The 14,453-nt window shown below is 47.8% G+C and overlaps 1 protein-coding gene across 1 annotated transcript; it reads right to left on the bottom strand.

The window, feature by feature from the left end:
- Positions 1 to 649: 649 nt before the first annotated feature.
- On the bottom strand, positions 650 to 8,593 carry LOC142486215 (interferon-induced protein with tetratricopeptide repeats 5-like). Its single transcript, XM_075584852.1, has 2 exons — positions 8,471 to 8,593; positions 650 to 3,387 (listed from the first exon to the last, which is right to left on the bottom strand). Exon 2 carries the CDS (start codon positions 3,237 to 3,239, stop codon positions 1,932 to 1,934), a length of 1,308 nt encoding a protein of 435 aa, XP_075440967.1. The 5' UTR covers positions 3,240 to 3,387; positions 8,471 to 8,593; the 3' UTR covers positions 650 to 1,931.
- Between the last annotated feature and the right edge of the window lie 5,860 nt (positions 8,594 to 14,453).

Genomic DNA, 14,453 nt, shown 5'->3' with positions numbered 1-14,453 from the left:
CAGGGGGAAGGTAGTTGTCCGAGAGCCGAGATCGCGGGTTGGAGAGCAGCGGATGGTCAAAGGCAAGCCGGGCAAAAGCAGATACCTGGTTCTCCAGTTGTCTTCTTTATACAGCTTCCTTTAGTTTTATGTGGGAGTTCCAGGACTTATCCCCTCTATGGTCTTGTCTGTTTTTCTCCTGTTTTTGTTTAATTTACCCCCTTTTTAGGGCTTTATCAGGTAGGCTTCTATGGAGCTGATCTAATGTGTGACCGCTCAGCTCTCCCTCCAGGCCACGCCCCGACTGATTCTTTTTAAACAATCAACTAATGAACAAAATGTAACCTGTAAAACCTATTCACTTTAGTCCTAAGTGGAACTTCATCTTTAGAGAAAAATAAGATCAGATTTGTTTTTTTGTAAATCGGAATGTCAAATTAAATAGAGATCTAGTGCAGACCACAAAGAAGTCGCATGGTAAGGGGGATGCGTTTGTTTTGCCCACTTGAAATATTTTATATCACCTAATTTAATGTTGACATGAAGCGTAGCACTATTCAGTAAATATGGCCCATGTCTTCTATGGTCTACAGGCAGTGTCAATTGTTGGTTTAGTGAGAGCAAGAGCTACAGTAGATAAGTCTTGGACTTCAAGAAAGACACTAAAAGGTAATATTTGAACATTTAATTGACTATTATGAAAACATGGATTATAACAAGTCTACCGCACCTCAAAAATCACAATATATGATACAGCAACAAAAGCAAAGGATTACAAAATAAAAAAAACCCAGAATATAACATTTGAAAGTAATTAGTGGAAATGTGTATTTGTCTTTCTAACATCCTGTTGGCAAAATGTAAAACACAAATAACATTCAGTTCAAGTATCACTTGTCCCTATTTAATATTGTATGCGGTGAAGACATTTTCCCTTTGCTCTGAATGATCTCAGCTCCATTCATCTGATTGTGGCTGGGATCTTTCCAATCCAGGAGAAATTGGCTTCACGGCGGATTGAATAGTGGCCAAGGATTCCCGGGTACAAAACTGCTGCAATTAACTGGATTTTATCTGTGAGAAATACACATTATTATAGCACCAGTTTTGTACTAGGGATATATACAGTATATTATATGCATTCATGCTCTGGTACTGTACATATTTTAACAGAATACAGTACATGTGGAAACAGACAAGTTATTCAACATTCCTGGCATGACATTAAGATTTGGGTTTCAAAGAATAAAAATAAGCTGGTTTTGAGTGATAACATCAGTAAATGTAAAGAAAGAAAGCCCATAAATGATGCAAGAAACTCTTGAAAGAAAGACCATACATTTGTTGTTTTAAATGATTTTTACAACCTGCCTGATTAATACAATTGATATTAAAATATAATTATGTGGTTTATTTATTTATAACCAGTATTAGTAAAGATTAATTATTGGGGTATTATTATTTATAATAAAACTGGGAAAATAATACATTTTGTTTAATCTACTGTACATGGTGAAATACTGTAACCCTGCTGCGTCAAATACATTTTAAAATAATAATAATTGAGAAATGTCAGGTTAGTATATAATGTAGGCACACGCAAGCACGATTTAAAATGAAATTTCTGCGCAACACTTTTTTTTAAAGCTTTGTAATGTGGAGAGCCCCAATTTATTTGATAGAGCAATGCTTACCCCTTGCAAGATTAGTATGAGATCATGACAATATTTACATAGCTTATAGGGGCCCATGTTAAAATGGATTTGAGGCAAAAGGTGACACTGGGCGCTCATTTGCATGTCATTTCCCAGAATCCCTGGCTGCAGTGAAGCATTGTATGCTAGGAGATAAGGGTGGAAAGCAGAGCTGTGAATGTGCTTACAAATTATACTTTTATTTGCCATACAAAAATGCAAATGTAATTCTCATTTCCCCATTGCAAAGCCTTTCATTCATATTGTCAGCTTCAGGTCACAGAGAGCACTCAGGTATTCTTCATTGTCAGGATCGAGCTCACTGGCTTTTTCATAACATTCAATTGCTTTCCGTGTGTTTTGGTTAAGCTTATAGAGAAACCCAAGCAAGCAAAATCCTGTAGCATCAGAGGTATCTCTCTCTATCATCCTGTCTGCCAACCTTTTCAAAGCCACTTCACTGCTTTGCCTTTCTCTTGTTAGTTCGGATATCAGGAGCGCTTCTCTGTAATGTTTTACAGCTTCTGTTTCAGATCTCATGTGATATTCCAGAAAACGCCCATAATGGAAATGGATTTGTTGCTTCTCTTCTTCTTTAAGTTTTTTAATGTCCAATGCTTTTTTGAATGTTTCCTCTGCTTTGTGATATCGCTTTGCTTCAGCATACATATTTGCTAAATCCGTGTTTGCAAAAATGAATGTTTTTTTATGTTCCAACACCTTTTCAAAGTGAAATATGGCATTTCGAATCAGCTCCTTTACTTCCTCTGAATGGTTGCCTGTATTTTGACTATATGACCATCCATACCCGGCAGATGCTTTCATCTTATGTCTGTAACAAAGACCTATCTGATGATGCAGAAAACCAGAAGTAGGAGTTAGACCTATAGCTCTTTTCAAAACCTCAAGAGCTTCCTCAGTCTTTCCGGCTCTCCTGTAAAATTTAGCAACATAGCGAAGTACATAGGGTAGGTTTGGTGTTTGTTCTAGAGCTTCTTCAATGTACTTTTGTGCCTCTGTATCTTGCTTTAAATCCTGAAGTTTTAAACCCAGAAGTGCCTTCACCACTGAATCTTTTGGATTTAGCTTTACAGCACGTTGCAAAAATGGTACAGATTTACACTCATCAGCTGGACATCTTCTGCCATTGAAACCTTCCATGCGATACACTACTGTTGCAAAGCCGGAGTTCCACTCAGGGTCGTCTGGATCTGTTTCAAGAGCTTTCTCAAAACACTCTTTGGATTTTGCATAATATTGTCCACAAAACATTAACAGAGACCATCCCTGTTCACCGTATATCTCAGGCAGCTTACTGCTATCATGCAATGAGCTTTTTAGCTCTTGGGAAATACTATCCACCTTGTCAATGTAGATCTGAGCCTTTTCATATTGCTTGGTGTGGTAGTACACCCATGCATAGTTACCGTACGTCACGAGACACTTCCTGTTGGTTTCATCTGAATTTGCCTTGAGAATCTGCTCTTCAGCTTTTTCTAAATTGGCAATGGCTTCTGGGTAATCACCTTTCAGATGCTTTGCATAGGCCAACAGATTGTGATCCATGTATTTGTTCTCAGTGACCAAATATTCAATCTGATTGTACAGTTTCTCTTCTAGCTCAACAATATCACAATCCTCTTCAAGTAACCGCCATGTAAAATGGCAATTCAACTCTAGTAAGCGAGGCTTCAAGGTCGTCTTTGACTGTTCACTATTAGAGAAAATAGAAATAAAGAGCCAGCATTAGTCATTTGAAGGGACAGCATTTACAGAAACACAATTAAACAATATACTGTAATTGGCCTCTTGCAAACAAATGTAAATATTCTTTCAGAAATATCCCCCTCCCCCTTTTTGAAGTTAAACTTCTATGGGGCACTTGCACCTACAAAAATCTCAAAGGGAAAAAAAAACTCTGAATGGGAATGAAAATCTTAACGGAAGTGATGATTGAAGTACCGTGCAGAACCCGGAAGTGATGTCATTGAAGTTTGTTGGCTGCCTGCTGGGAGTTGTAGTTCGGGTGTGGATGTCAATCATCCAAAGAAAATCAGAAGGGAAGGCCTCAGTGATTACAAGTTCCAGCAACCCCTGCTATAGCTGACAGGCACTGTACTTCAGTCTCTATAAGCTGACACACACACATATATATATACACACCTCTCTCTCTGTCACCCTCTCGCTCTCTGTCACACTCTCCCTCTCTCTCACGGTCTCTCTCTCACAGTCTCTCTTTTTGCCTTTCACTCTATCTCTCTCTCTCACCGTCTCTCTCTCACTGTCTCTCACTCTCTCTATCTCGTTGTCTCTCTCTCCGTCTCTCTCTCTCCGTCTTTCTCTCCGGCTCTCGCTCGGTCTCTCTGTCCCTCTCTGTCTTTTTCTCTCTCTCCGTCTCACCGTCTCTCTCTCTCTCTGTCTCTCTCCGTCTGTCTCTCCGTCTCTCTCTCATCTCTCTCTCCATCTCTCTGTCTTTATATCCCCCTCTCCGTCTCTCCCCTTCTCAGTCTCTCTCTCCATCTCACCGTCTCTCTATCTCTCTCCCCATCTCCGTCTCTCTCTTCGGCTCTCTGTCTCCATCTCTCACTCTCTCTATCTCTCTCACCATCTCTCTCTCCGTCTTTCTCTCCCTGTCTCTCTCTCTGTCTCTCACTGTGACGGTTCAGGGGATTCCTTCCTCTTCATGTGTTCCCGTCACCGCTGTTTCCCCTGCCTCTGATCTTTTCCCCTTACCTCCTCGTTCTTCTCTCCCTTCTTCCTCCCGCACCTGTCCCTCTGCGGCCTGTCCTGACGCACTCCCAATCGCCATGAGCGCTCCCCGCAAGGCGCGCGCATGTCCCCAGACTCCTGATCCCCTTTGCGGTACTCAGCGCTCGCGGCTTCCCTCTGTCTCCCCTCCGGTTACATTACCTCCTGCAGTCACTCCCCCGGTTCCTTCTCCTCCCTCGGCGGGTGCCCCCGCAGCACGGCATTCCGCGTGTCTCCTCACACAGCCTGTGCGTGCGCACCCTAACCTTACAGAGGGCATGCGCACACGTTCCTCTTGTAGGCTTTCCCAGACCTCTGGCTCTGCCCCCATGCTGTACAAGTCATTGCCCTCTCCGATTTACCTGTCTCCTCCCTCTCTCCTCACCTATCCCTGCTGCCTCTCACTTCACCCTCTGCTCCTCCTCTCTCTCCCATTGGTGTTCCCTCCTTTATAACCCCTGTGTGTCCATTTCCTCATTTGCTCTGCATAGCTTCTTCCTGTGTGTGCAGGCCTATTCTTGGCTCTTCTGTTTCTTTCAGCGTTGTTCCTGTCCATGCTTACCTTTGTATCTCCTTGACTTGAACTCTGCTTTGTACTGGTTAACCCTGCTCTCTCCTGCCCTTGGACCCTGCATTCGGATACGACTCTGCTGTCTTCTGTTATCCCTGGACTCTGGCTTACAGACATCACCATCCTGCTCTTTATCACCCCTGGACTCTGGCACACGGACATCACCATCCTTACCTTGAAACCCAAGGCGTTGTAAGTATACCTTACCCTTCTTTCTACAGGCCCGGCAACGCCATACCACACTCCGGGCATGCCCTCATTGCTGTGGGTGTGTGTTAAAACCCTTCCCACCTCAGTACTGGGGAATGGCCAGGTCTGCGGGCATACAGGCGTTACACTCACTCTCTCTCTCTCTCTGCTCTCTCTATCTCCGTCTCTCCATCTCTTTCTCTCCGTCTCTCGCTCTGTCTCTCCATCTCTCTTTCTCCGACTTTCTCTCTCTCTCCGTCTCATCATCTCTCCCCATCTCCATCTCTTTCTCCGTCTCACCCTCCCCATCTCCGTCTCTCTCTCCGCCTCACTATCTCTCCCCCTCTCAGTCTCTCTCTGTCTCTCTATAGCTCCCCTTCTCCGTCTCTCTCTCTCACCCTCTCCTCTCACTCTCTGTCTCTACCTCTCCATCTCTCTCTCCGTCTCTCCCTCCCTCTGTTTCTCCATCTCTCTCTCTCCATCTCACACTCCATCTCTTTCCATCTCTCCCTCCGTCTCTCTCTCTCCGTCTCTCTCTCCGTCTCTCTACATCTCTCTCTCTCTCTACATCGCTCTCTCTGTCTCTCTCACTCCATCTCTCTCTCTCCTTCTCTCTCTATCTCCGTCTCTCTCTCTCTGTCTCTCCTTCACTCTCTCTCTCTGCGTCTCTCTCTCCGTCTCTCTCTGCTCGCTCTCTCTCTGTCTCTCCATCTCTCTCTCTCCATCTCACTCTCCATCTCTTTCCATCTCTCCCTCCGTCTCTCTCTCTCCGACCTCTCTCTTTCCGTCTCTCTCTCTGTCTCTCTGTCTCTCTCTCTCTCTCTCTGTCTCTCTCTCTCTCTTCATCTCTCTCTCTCCTCTCTCCATCTCCATCTCTCTCTCTGTCTCTCCTTCACTCTCTCTCTGCGTCTCTCTCCCCATCTCTTGCTCTCTCCGTCTCTCTCTGCTCTCTCCCTCCCTCTCCATCCCTCTCCCCCCCTCTCTCCCCCTCTCTCTCCCCCTCTCCGTCTCTCTCTCCGTCTCTCCGCCTCTCTCTCCCTCTGTTTCTCCAACTCTCTCTCTCTCCGTCTCACTCTCCATCTCTTTCCATCTCTCTCCGCCTCTCTCTCTCTGCCTCACTCTCTCCAGCTCTCTCTCTCCATCTCTCTCTCTCCGTCTCTCTCTCTCTCTCTACATCTCTCTATCTCTCTCTCTCTCCCTGTCTCTCTCTCTCCTTCTCTCTCTATATCTGTCTCTCTCTCTCTGTCTCTCCTTCACTCTCTCTCTGCGTCTCTCTCCCCATCTCTCTCTCTCTCTCTCCATCTCTCTCTGCTCTCTCTCTCCCCGTCTCTCCATCTCTCTCTCTGTCTCTCTGTCTCTCTATCCCCCTCTCCATCACTCTGTCTCTACCTCTCTCCGTCTCTCTCTTCATCTCACATCTCTCCCTCTCTCTCCGTCTCTCTCCCTCTCCCCTTACTCTCTGTCTCTCCCTCTCCATCCCTCTCTCTGTCTCTCTCCTTCTCTCTCTCCCCCACTCAGTCTCTCTCCGTCTCTCCCCCCTCTGTCTCTCTCTCCCTCTGTTTCTCCAACTCTCTCTCTCTCCACGTCTCACTCTCCATCTCTTTCCATCTCTCCCTCCATCTCTCTGTCTCGCTCTCTCCATCTCTCTCTCTCCATTTCTCTCTCTCCGCCTCTCTCTCCGCCTCTCTCTCCGCCTCACTCCCTATCTCTCTGTCTCTCTTTCTCTCCATCTCTCTCTCTCAATGTCTCTCTCTCTCCGTCTCTCTCTCCATCTCTATTCATCTCTCCCTTCATCTCTCTGTCTCTTTCTCTCTCCGTCTCTCTCTCTCTCTCTTCGTCTCTCTCTCTCTCCGTCTCTCTCTCTCCGTCTCTCTCTCTCTATCTCTCTCTCCGTCACTCTCCATCTCTATCGGACTGGTGTAACAGGGCAAAATGTAGCCGGCTGTGAGGACATGGAGTGTGAAAAGATGAGCAAGGAGAGAGTTTTGGAACATGAGGAAGATGAAAGAATTCTCGAGGTAATTAAAAGTACTGTTCTGAACGCTGAAGTTGCTGAGGCCACTTTTTCAGATGAGTCTGGGCAACAGGGGAAAAAATTGCAAAAACAGTGAATGTTTTAACTGATAATCTGCCTGAAAATGCTTTTTAGAATGGAGGAGCATTCACTGCCAGCGGCAACCACTAGTTTTGCTCTGCAGCCCTGCATTGGTGTGGATGAAAGATCTGAGTTGGTAGCTACACCTTGTGTGTATGTATGTATGTCTTTATTTATATAGCGCTAAAAGTGTACTCAGCGCTTCACCAAGAATATAGTACAGGGAATTCAAATACATTAAGCGCAGCAAAAATTAGACAATAGGAAAGGAAATCCCTCCCCCGAAGAGCTTACAATTCTCTGTTTACACACCCAGCCCTCCAGTAAATCCGTCTGCTGTATTCAATTAATCAAATTCTTCAAAAATTGTGTCTGTGGGAGCAGAAAGTGATGTGTCCGAGTCTTCAGACGATGAAGAATATGAGTATGTTACCGATAACTCACAGTTATCTGACCTTCCCTCTAGTCAGGCCTTTAAAGGCTCTCAGTACAGTCTGACTGAGATTAAGAATTTCCTTAACCAGACTAAGGGCCGGCGGGGGGTTGAAGTGCAGGATTATTTCCCTGATTTGCAGATATTTGTGGACTCAATGAATCTCATTTTGAAGAAAGGTTCCCTGTTAGATATTGAAAAACAAAAACGGTATCGTTTAAATAAGTTATTGCAAAAAAGTTAAACAAATTGCAAAGTAAATACTGTTGGTTTTTGAATTATGAAAGAATCATGGCTATTTTGGATTTAATTTTTTTCTTTTGTTATTGTCGGTTTTTGCTCACAGTGTGTTTTTTCCTCTTTTGGAATGCAAAGACTCCAAATTGGGACATTAAATATTAATGGTGGAAGAGATTTTAATAAGAGAGCAACTTTGTTTGAGTATTTTACTCAAAAAAAGTTAAATATTCTTTTGTTAGCAAGAGACACACTCTGAGAACAATCAGCCTGATTGGGTTAAGGAGTGGGATGGGGAGGCTGTTCTCAGTCATGGAACAAACACAAGTGCAGGAGTGGCTGTTTTTATTTGCCTCAGGTGTGCTAACATGTAATGTTTCTATCAATGAGATTATATACATTAGGGACGTTTATTGAAGGTAGATGCTACCATATGGGACACAGCTTTCATTTTTATTAATATTTATGCACCAATTACTGGGAGAGATCGTGTTGTTTTTTGCAGATTTTGAGTGAAGTATTACCTGCATGTAAACAGGATGGGGTCGTTATTTTAGCTGGAGATTGTAACTGCACGGGGAATCCTCTGAGAGACAGGAACCATGGAGAGCCGACCCTCTGTCCTCCAGAGCTAATTTCTGTGTTGCAAAGGGTTTCTCTTGTTGATTCTTGGAGAAATGTGAATCCTGGTGCTAAGCAATATACTTGGTTAAACATTAATTGTAATCATGTTTTCATGGCAAGACTTGACCGTGTGTATGTTACTTGACTGTTTTTAAATAGGGATAGTGGATGTAGAATTATACCATCCAGTTTTTCTGATCATCATATGACTTGTTGTAATCTCCGTCTCTCTCTCTCTCCGTCTCTCTCTCTCTCTCCGTCTCTCTCTCTCTCCGTCTCTCTCTCTCTCTCCGTCTCTCTCTCTCTCTCTCTCTCCGTCTCTCTCTCTCTCTCTCTCTCCGTCTCTCTCTCTCTCTCCGTCTCTTTCTCTCTCTCCTTCTCTCCCTCTCTCTGTCTCTCTCCCTATCTCCGTCTCTCCCTCTCTCCGTCTCTCCCTGTCTCTCCATCTCTCCCTGTCTCTCCGTCTGTCTGTCTCTCAAAAAAATTGGGTGGCGAGCACACGCTTTACACATGAAACTTCTTTGTGTGTTATCACTGAACTTGTATTTTGATGTTTTTGAATGAAAGACTGTTGAGAGTATAATTACAATTTCAGTGACACAACAGAAAGAAGTTTCACTTAAAACGTGCATGCTCACCACACACACCCTTTTTTTTCTTGTGTGTAAATTAGGAAAGTTTTCTTTGTAGTGGGAACCATGAAAAGCAGAATACATGTCAATCAAATGTTTCCTCTACGCTTGTCACGTCCCCTCCCTCTTTGAGAGCCAATAATGACAACGGGAGGGTACTTTGCCTTGTGGATAGAGAGGACAGGTCTGCTCCATCGCTAAAAATCTCATGAATAACACTTCATTTCATTCCCTTCATTTAAACCAGACAATAAAAAAAAAGAAAGAGAGAGAGAGACTGAGAGAGAGACTGAGAGAGACTGAGAGAGACTGAGAGAGAGAGACTGAGAGAGAGAGACTGAGAGAGAGAGACTGAGAGAGAGACTGAGAGAGAGAGAGACTGAGAGAGAGAGAGACTAAGAGAGAGAGAGACTGAGAGAGAGAAAGAGAGAGAGAGAGAGACTGAGAGAGAGAGACTGAGAGAGAGAGAGACTGAGAGAGAGAGAGACTGAGAGAGAGAGAGACTGAGAGAGAGAGAGACTGAGAGAGAGTGAGACTGAGAGAGAGTGAGACTGAGAGAGAGAGAGACTGAGAGAGAGAGAGAGAGAGAGAGAGAGACTGAGAGAGAGAGAGACTGAGAGAGACTGAGAGAGAGTGAGAGTGAGACTGAGAGAACTAAATCAACTATCTCATTGGCTCTAGTCCAATGTGACGGCCCCATTTTGGTTTTGTTGACATCATGTTAAAGGGAATTGAAGCACAGCCATTCTGATTGGCTGGCTTCATTTCCTTTAAATGATGTCATCATTTTTTTTCTCTTAACCAAAATTACATGCTTTTCACGGACCAATCAGGCCCGTGAGAACCATTTGATGCAAAATGTGACGTCATAGGCCTATAAAAGCCTATGTCGTCTAATTTTCCAGCTAGACGCCGTGGGGAGAGGACCTCCCCTCAGAAGAAGATGGACAGTGCGTCGAAGAAGAAGAAGCCTGAAGACCCCGAAGACCCCGCAGACGGTAAAGAAGACCCGAAAAGAAGACCACAGACGGTATGGATTATAAAGACAAGAAAGAAGACACCACATTGGATTACAAAGTTTTTTATTTTATGGGTTCCTGGTTCCTGTCTTGGATTTGTTACAGGACATAGCGGTTCCCACCGGAAGTTGGTCATTGGTCATCTAATGGTAAGTTAACTAAAAAAAAATATTTAATTTAAGTTGTAACTTAAAAACAGTGCATACTGGAATGTTATCTGTGATGGAAGACAATCCCTCCCCTTGCAGTTTTATGGCTAGAGGTGATAACATGTCTCTGAATGTCAGTGATGTGAGTATGTGTGTGTGTTTGTGTGTGTGTATGTGAATATAAATAGGTAAAGAGCCCACAGTGTACACAGCTCTTTACAAAAAATGTGTGTGTGGAGTGGGGGTGTATATCAATGTTGTGGGTAGGTGTGGAAGTGTAAGAGGCTGTGGCATATACACATATACGCATATACACACATACACATATACATATATATATATATATATATATACACATACACTGGCGACACACTTTATTCGAGCTCGGCTAGTCCCACGAATTCGGGTATACCCGGGTGTATTGAGGTTTGTGACTGTTTTCTGCCCGAGTGCATTGAGGTATTTTCCAAGCAGGGATTGAAGCATTTTATTCCCGCTGGCTGCAATACTGCACAGTATATATATATATACTGCATTACAATTCATGAATTTATGCCATCTGGTAGACACGCGAAGCATTGCAGCCTATTAAATCCTAATCATTATCATTTAACAGATCAGCCGCCCGTCAGCCAGGCATGAACCCAGGCTGGGAAGGCAAACGCAACGGGGCTTGTCAGAGGTGAGGAGCGGCGCATTCCAGGTATCTGCCAGGTACATACTGGGTATTTGCTCGAATAAAGTGTGTCGGTGCAGTATATATAGCGCAGCATGTACGGACATGGCCTTAGCACTCATGGGAAGAGAGTTCTCATATCAGTAATGACTCATAAAATTTCGGTCTCGATTAAGCCCATCGCAAAGTGTCCCGAACAGTTGCATAAATCGAGACCGAAATTTTATGAGTCATTACTGATATGAGAACTCTCTTCCCATGAGTGCTAAGGCCATGTCCGTAGATACTGCGCTATATATATATGTTTATTATATATATATATATACTAGCTGAGAGACCCGGCGTTGCCCGGGATGTAAATGCGTAATAGATAGTATTATTTATAAATTGTGGAACAATAGGTGACTATTTGTTGTAAAGGTTGGATAATAATATTGAAAAGAAAGATGGAAGAAAATGTAATACGATGTTGTATAAAAATGGTTTATTGTAACCACACCACAGTACAATGTATATTTTGGTGCCATAAGTGATGTAAAAATGTGAGGCGTGTGTCCTGCTAGGTGTGAGGCGGCGGGTGGCGCGTGGGTTGTGAGTGCTGTCTGCGAGTGGGGGTCCTGCTAGGGTGTGAGGCAGCGGTTGGTGCGTGGGTTGTGAGTGCTGTCTGTGAGTGTGGGTCCTGCTAGGGTGTGAGGCGGGAGTGGGAGGAGGTGGGAAGGGGGAGGAGGGGGGAGGCGGTGGGAAGGGGGGGGAGGCGGTGGGAAGGGGGTGGGAAGGGGGGAGGCGGTGGGAAGGGGGTGGGAAGGGGGGAGGCGGTGGGAAGGGGGGGGGAGGCGGTGGGAAGGGGGGGGGGAGGCGGTGGGAAGGGGGGGGGGAGGCGGTGGGAGGGGGGGGAGGCAGTGGGAAGGGGGGGGGGGCGGTGGGAAGGGGGGGGAGGCGGTGGGAAGGGGGGGGGGAGGCGGTGGGAAGGGGTGGGGGAGGGGTGGGGGAGGGGGGGGAGGCGGTGGGAAGGGGGGAGGCGGTGGGAAGGGGGGGGAGGCGGTGGGAAGGGGTGGGGGAGGCGGTGGGAAGGGTGGGGGAGGCGGTGGGAGGGTGGGGAGGCGGTGGGAAGGGGTGGGGAGGCGGTGGGAAGGGGGAGGGAAGGCGGTGGGAAGGGGGGCAGTGGACAGGAGGGGGGGGGCAGTGGACAGGAGGGGGGGGCAGTGGACAGGAGGGGGGAAGTGGACCGGAGGGGGGGCAGTGGACAGGAGGGGGGGCAGTGGACAGGAGGGGGGGGCCAGTGGACAGGAGGGGGGGGGCAGTGGACAGGAGGGGGGGCAGTGGACAGGAGGGGGGGGCAGTGGACAGGAGGGGGGGCAGTGGACAGGAGGGGGGCAGTGGACAGGAGGGGGGCAGTGGACAGGAGGGGAGGCAGTGGACAGGAGGGGGGGGGGGCAGTGGGACAGGAGGGGGGGGCAGTGGACAGGAGGGGGGGGCAGTGGACAGGAGGGGGGGGCAGTGGACAGGAGGGGGGGCAGTGGACAGGAGGGGGGGCAGTGGACAGGAGGGGGGGCAGTGGACAGGAGGGGGGGGGCAGTGGACAGGAGGGGGGGGGCAGTGGACAGGAGGGGGGGGGCAGTGGACAGGAGGGGGGGCAGTGGACAGGAGGGGGGGCAGTGGACAGGAGGGGGGGGCAGTGGACAGGAGGGGGGGCAGTGGACAGGAAGGGGGGGCAGTGGACAGGAGGGGGGGCAGTGGACAGGAGGGGGGGGGCAGTGGACTGGAGGGGGGGCAGTGGACAGGAGGGGGGGCAGTGTCGCACTCAGTCACACACACACACACACACACACACACACACACACACACACACACACACACACGTCTCAGTCCCGTGATGCGCCCTTTCTCAGTTCCGTGCGGCGCCGCAGGTGGGGGGGGAGGTGGGGGAGAGACACACGCGACACCTACCTGTACTTCCGGCCGCCGCCATCTTCTCACTCGGCGCCGCGAGGGAGGAAGGGGGTCCCGCCATCTTACGCGCCGCGTGGCAGCCTGTTCCCCCGCCGGGAGGGAGTGGAGCGGGAGGGAGGCGAGTGTAGCGGGAGGGAGTGGTGTGTAGCGGGAGGGAGTGGTGTGTAGCGGGAGGGAGGTGAGTGGAGCGCGAGGGAATGAGCGGGAGGGAGGTGAGTGGAGCGGGAGGGAATGGAGCGCGAGGGAATGGAGCGGAGGGAGGTGAGTGGAGCGGGAGGGAATGGAGCGCGAGGGAGGAAGGGGGTCCGCCATCTTAGGTGCCGCGTGGCAGCCTGCCTGTTCCCCCACCGGGGAGGGAATGGAGCGGGAGGGAGTGGTGTGTAGCGGAGGGAGTGGTGTGTAGCGGGAGGGGAGTGGTGTGTAGCGTGAGGGAGGTGAGTGGAGCGGGAGGGAGGTGGAGCGGGAGGGAGGTGAGTGCGGGAGTGGAGCGGGAGGTGAGTGCGGGAGTGGAGCGGTGTGTAGCGGGAGGGAGTGGTGTGTAGCGGGAGGGAGGTGAGTGGAGCGGGAGGTGAGTGCGGGAGTGGAGCGGGAGGGAGTGGTGTGTAGAGGGAGTGGAGCGGGAGGGAGGTGAGTGCGGGAGTGGAGCGGGAGGGAGGTGAGTGCGGGAGTGGAGCGGGAGGGAGTGGAGCGGCTTCCGGGCGCTTCTTAGGTGGGCGCGTGTCCCCCCCAGCCGGGGAGGGAGGTGAGCACCGGGGAGGGGGGGAGGTGAGTGTGATGGGGGGGGAGAGGACAGAGATATATGTGTGTGTTTTTTTTTTTTTGGACCTTTGGCCCGTCACTCTGCCTCAGGCCAATGAGAGGTGTGGGGGGCGGGGCCAAGGGGGTGGTGTGAGTGTGTGAGCCCAATGAGAGGTGTGCGGGGGCGGGAGGGCCAAGGGACCAATGAGATTGCCGCTAGGGACGCAGACATACAGTGCTTTCAGAAATATATAGTAGATATATATATATGTATAAGTTTATGTGTGTATATGTGTATTTGTGTGTATATATATATATATATATATATATATATATATATATATATATATATATATATATATATATATATATATACACATTTTCACATATATGTGGTATATATGTGTATATATGTATATATATGTATGTATATGCACACACAGCTGTCTCTTACACATACACCACTCACGTCTACTTTCACCACACTCCCCTCACCCTCCACTACCCTCCCCCCTGCACTCACCTCTTCCCTGCACTCACCCCCCTCCTCTTTTTCCACACATTTTGTTTATAAACAAACCTTACAATTAACATGTACTTCAATAATATTTTATTACTCTACTTTTTAAGTTAAACAACATCCATTTATTTTATCAATTTACATCACGGGCAACGTATTCATACCCCGCATTCAACTAATTCCTACAAACATGCCCTTC

The sequence above is a fragment of the Ascaphus truei genome, unplaced genomic scaffold, assembly GCF_040206685.1.
Source record: "Ascaphus truei isolate aAscTru1 unplaced genomic scaffold, aAscTru1.hap1 HAP1_SCAFFOLD_787, whole genome shotgun sequence".
NCBI lineage: Eukaryota > Metazoa > Chordata > Amphibia > Anura > Ascaphidae > Ascaphus > Ascaphus truei.
Note: the sequence above shows the minus strand (reverse complement) of the source record. Positions and strands in the feature narration are given on the sequence as shown.

Bases quoted from the DNA above. Each gene is read 5' to 3' on its own strand.
- LOC142486215 (XM_075584852.1), bottom strand. From the start codon at position 3,239: ATGGATCACAATCTGTTGGCCTATGCAAAGCATCTGAAAGGTGATTAC.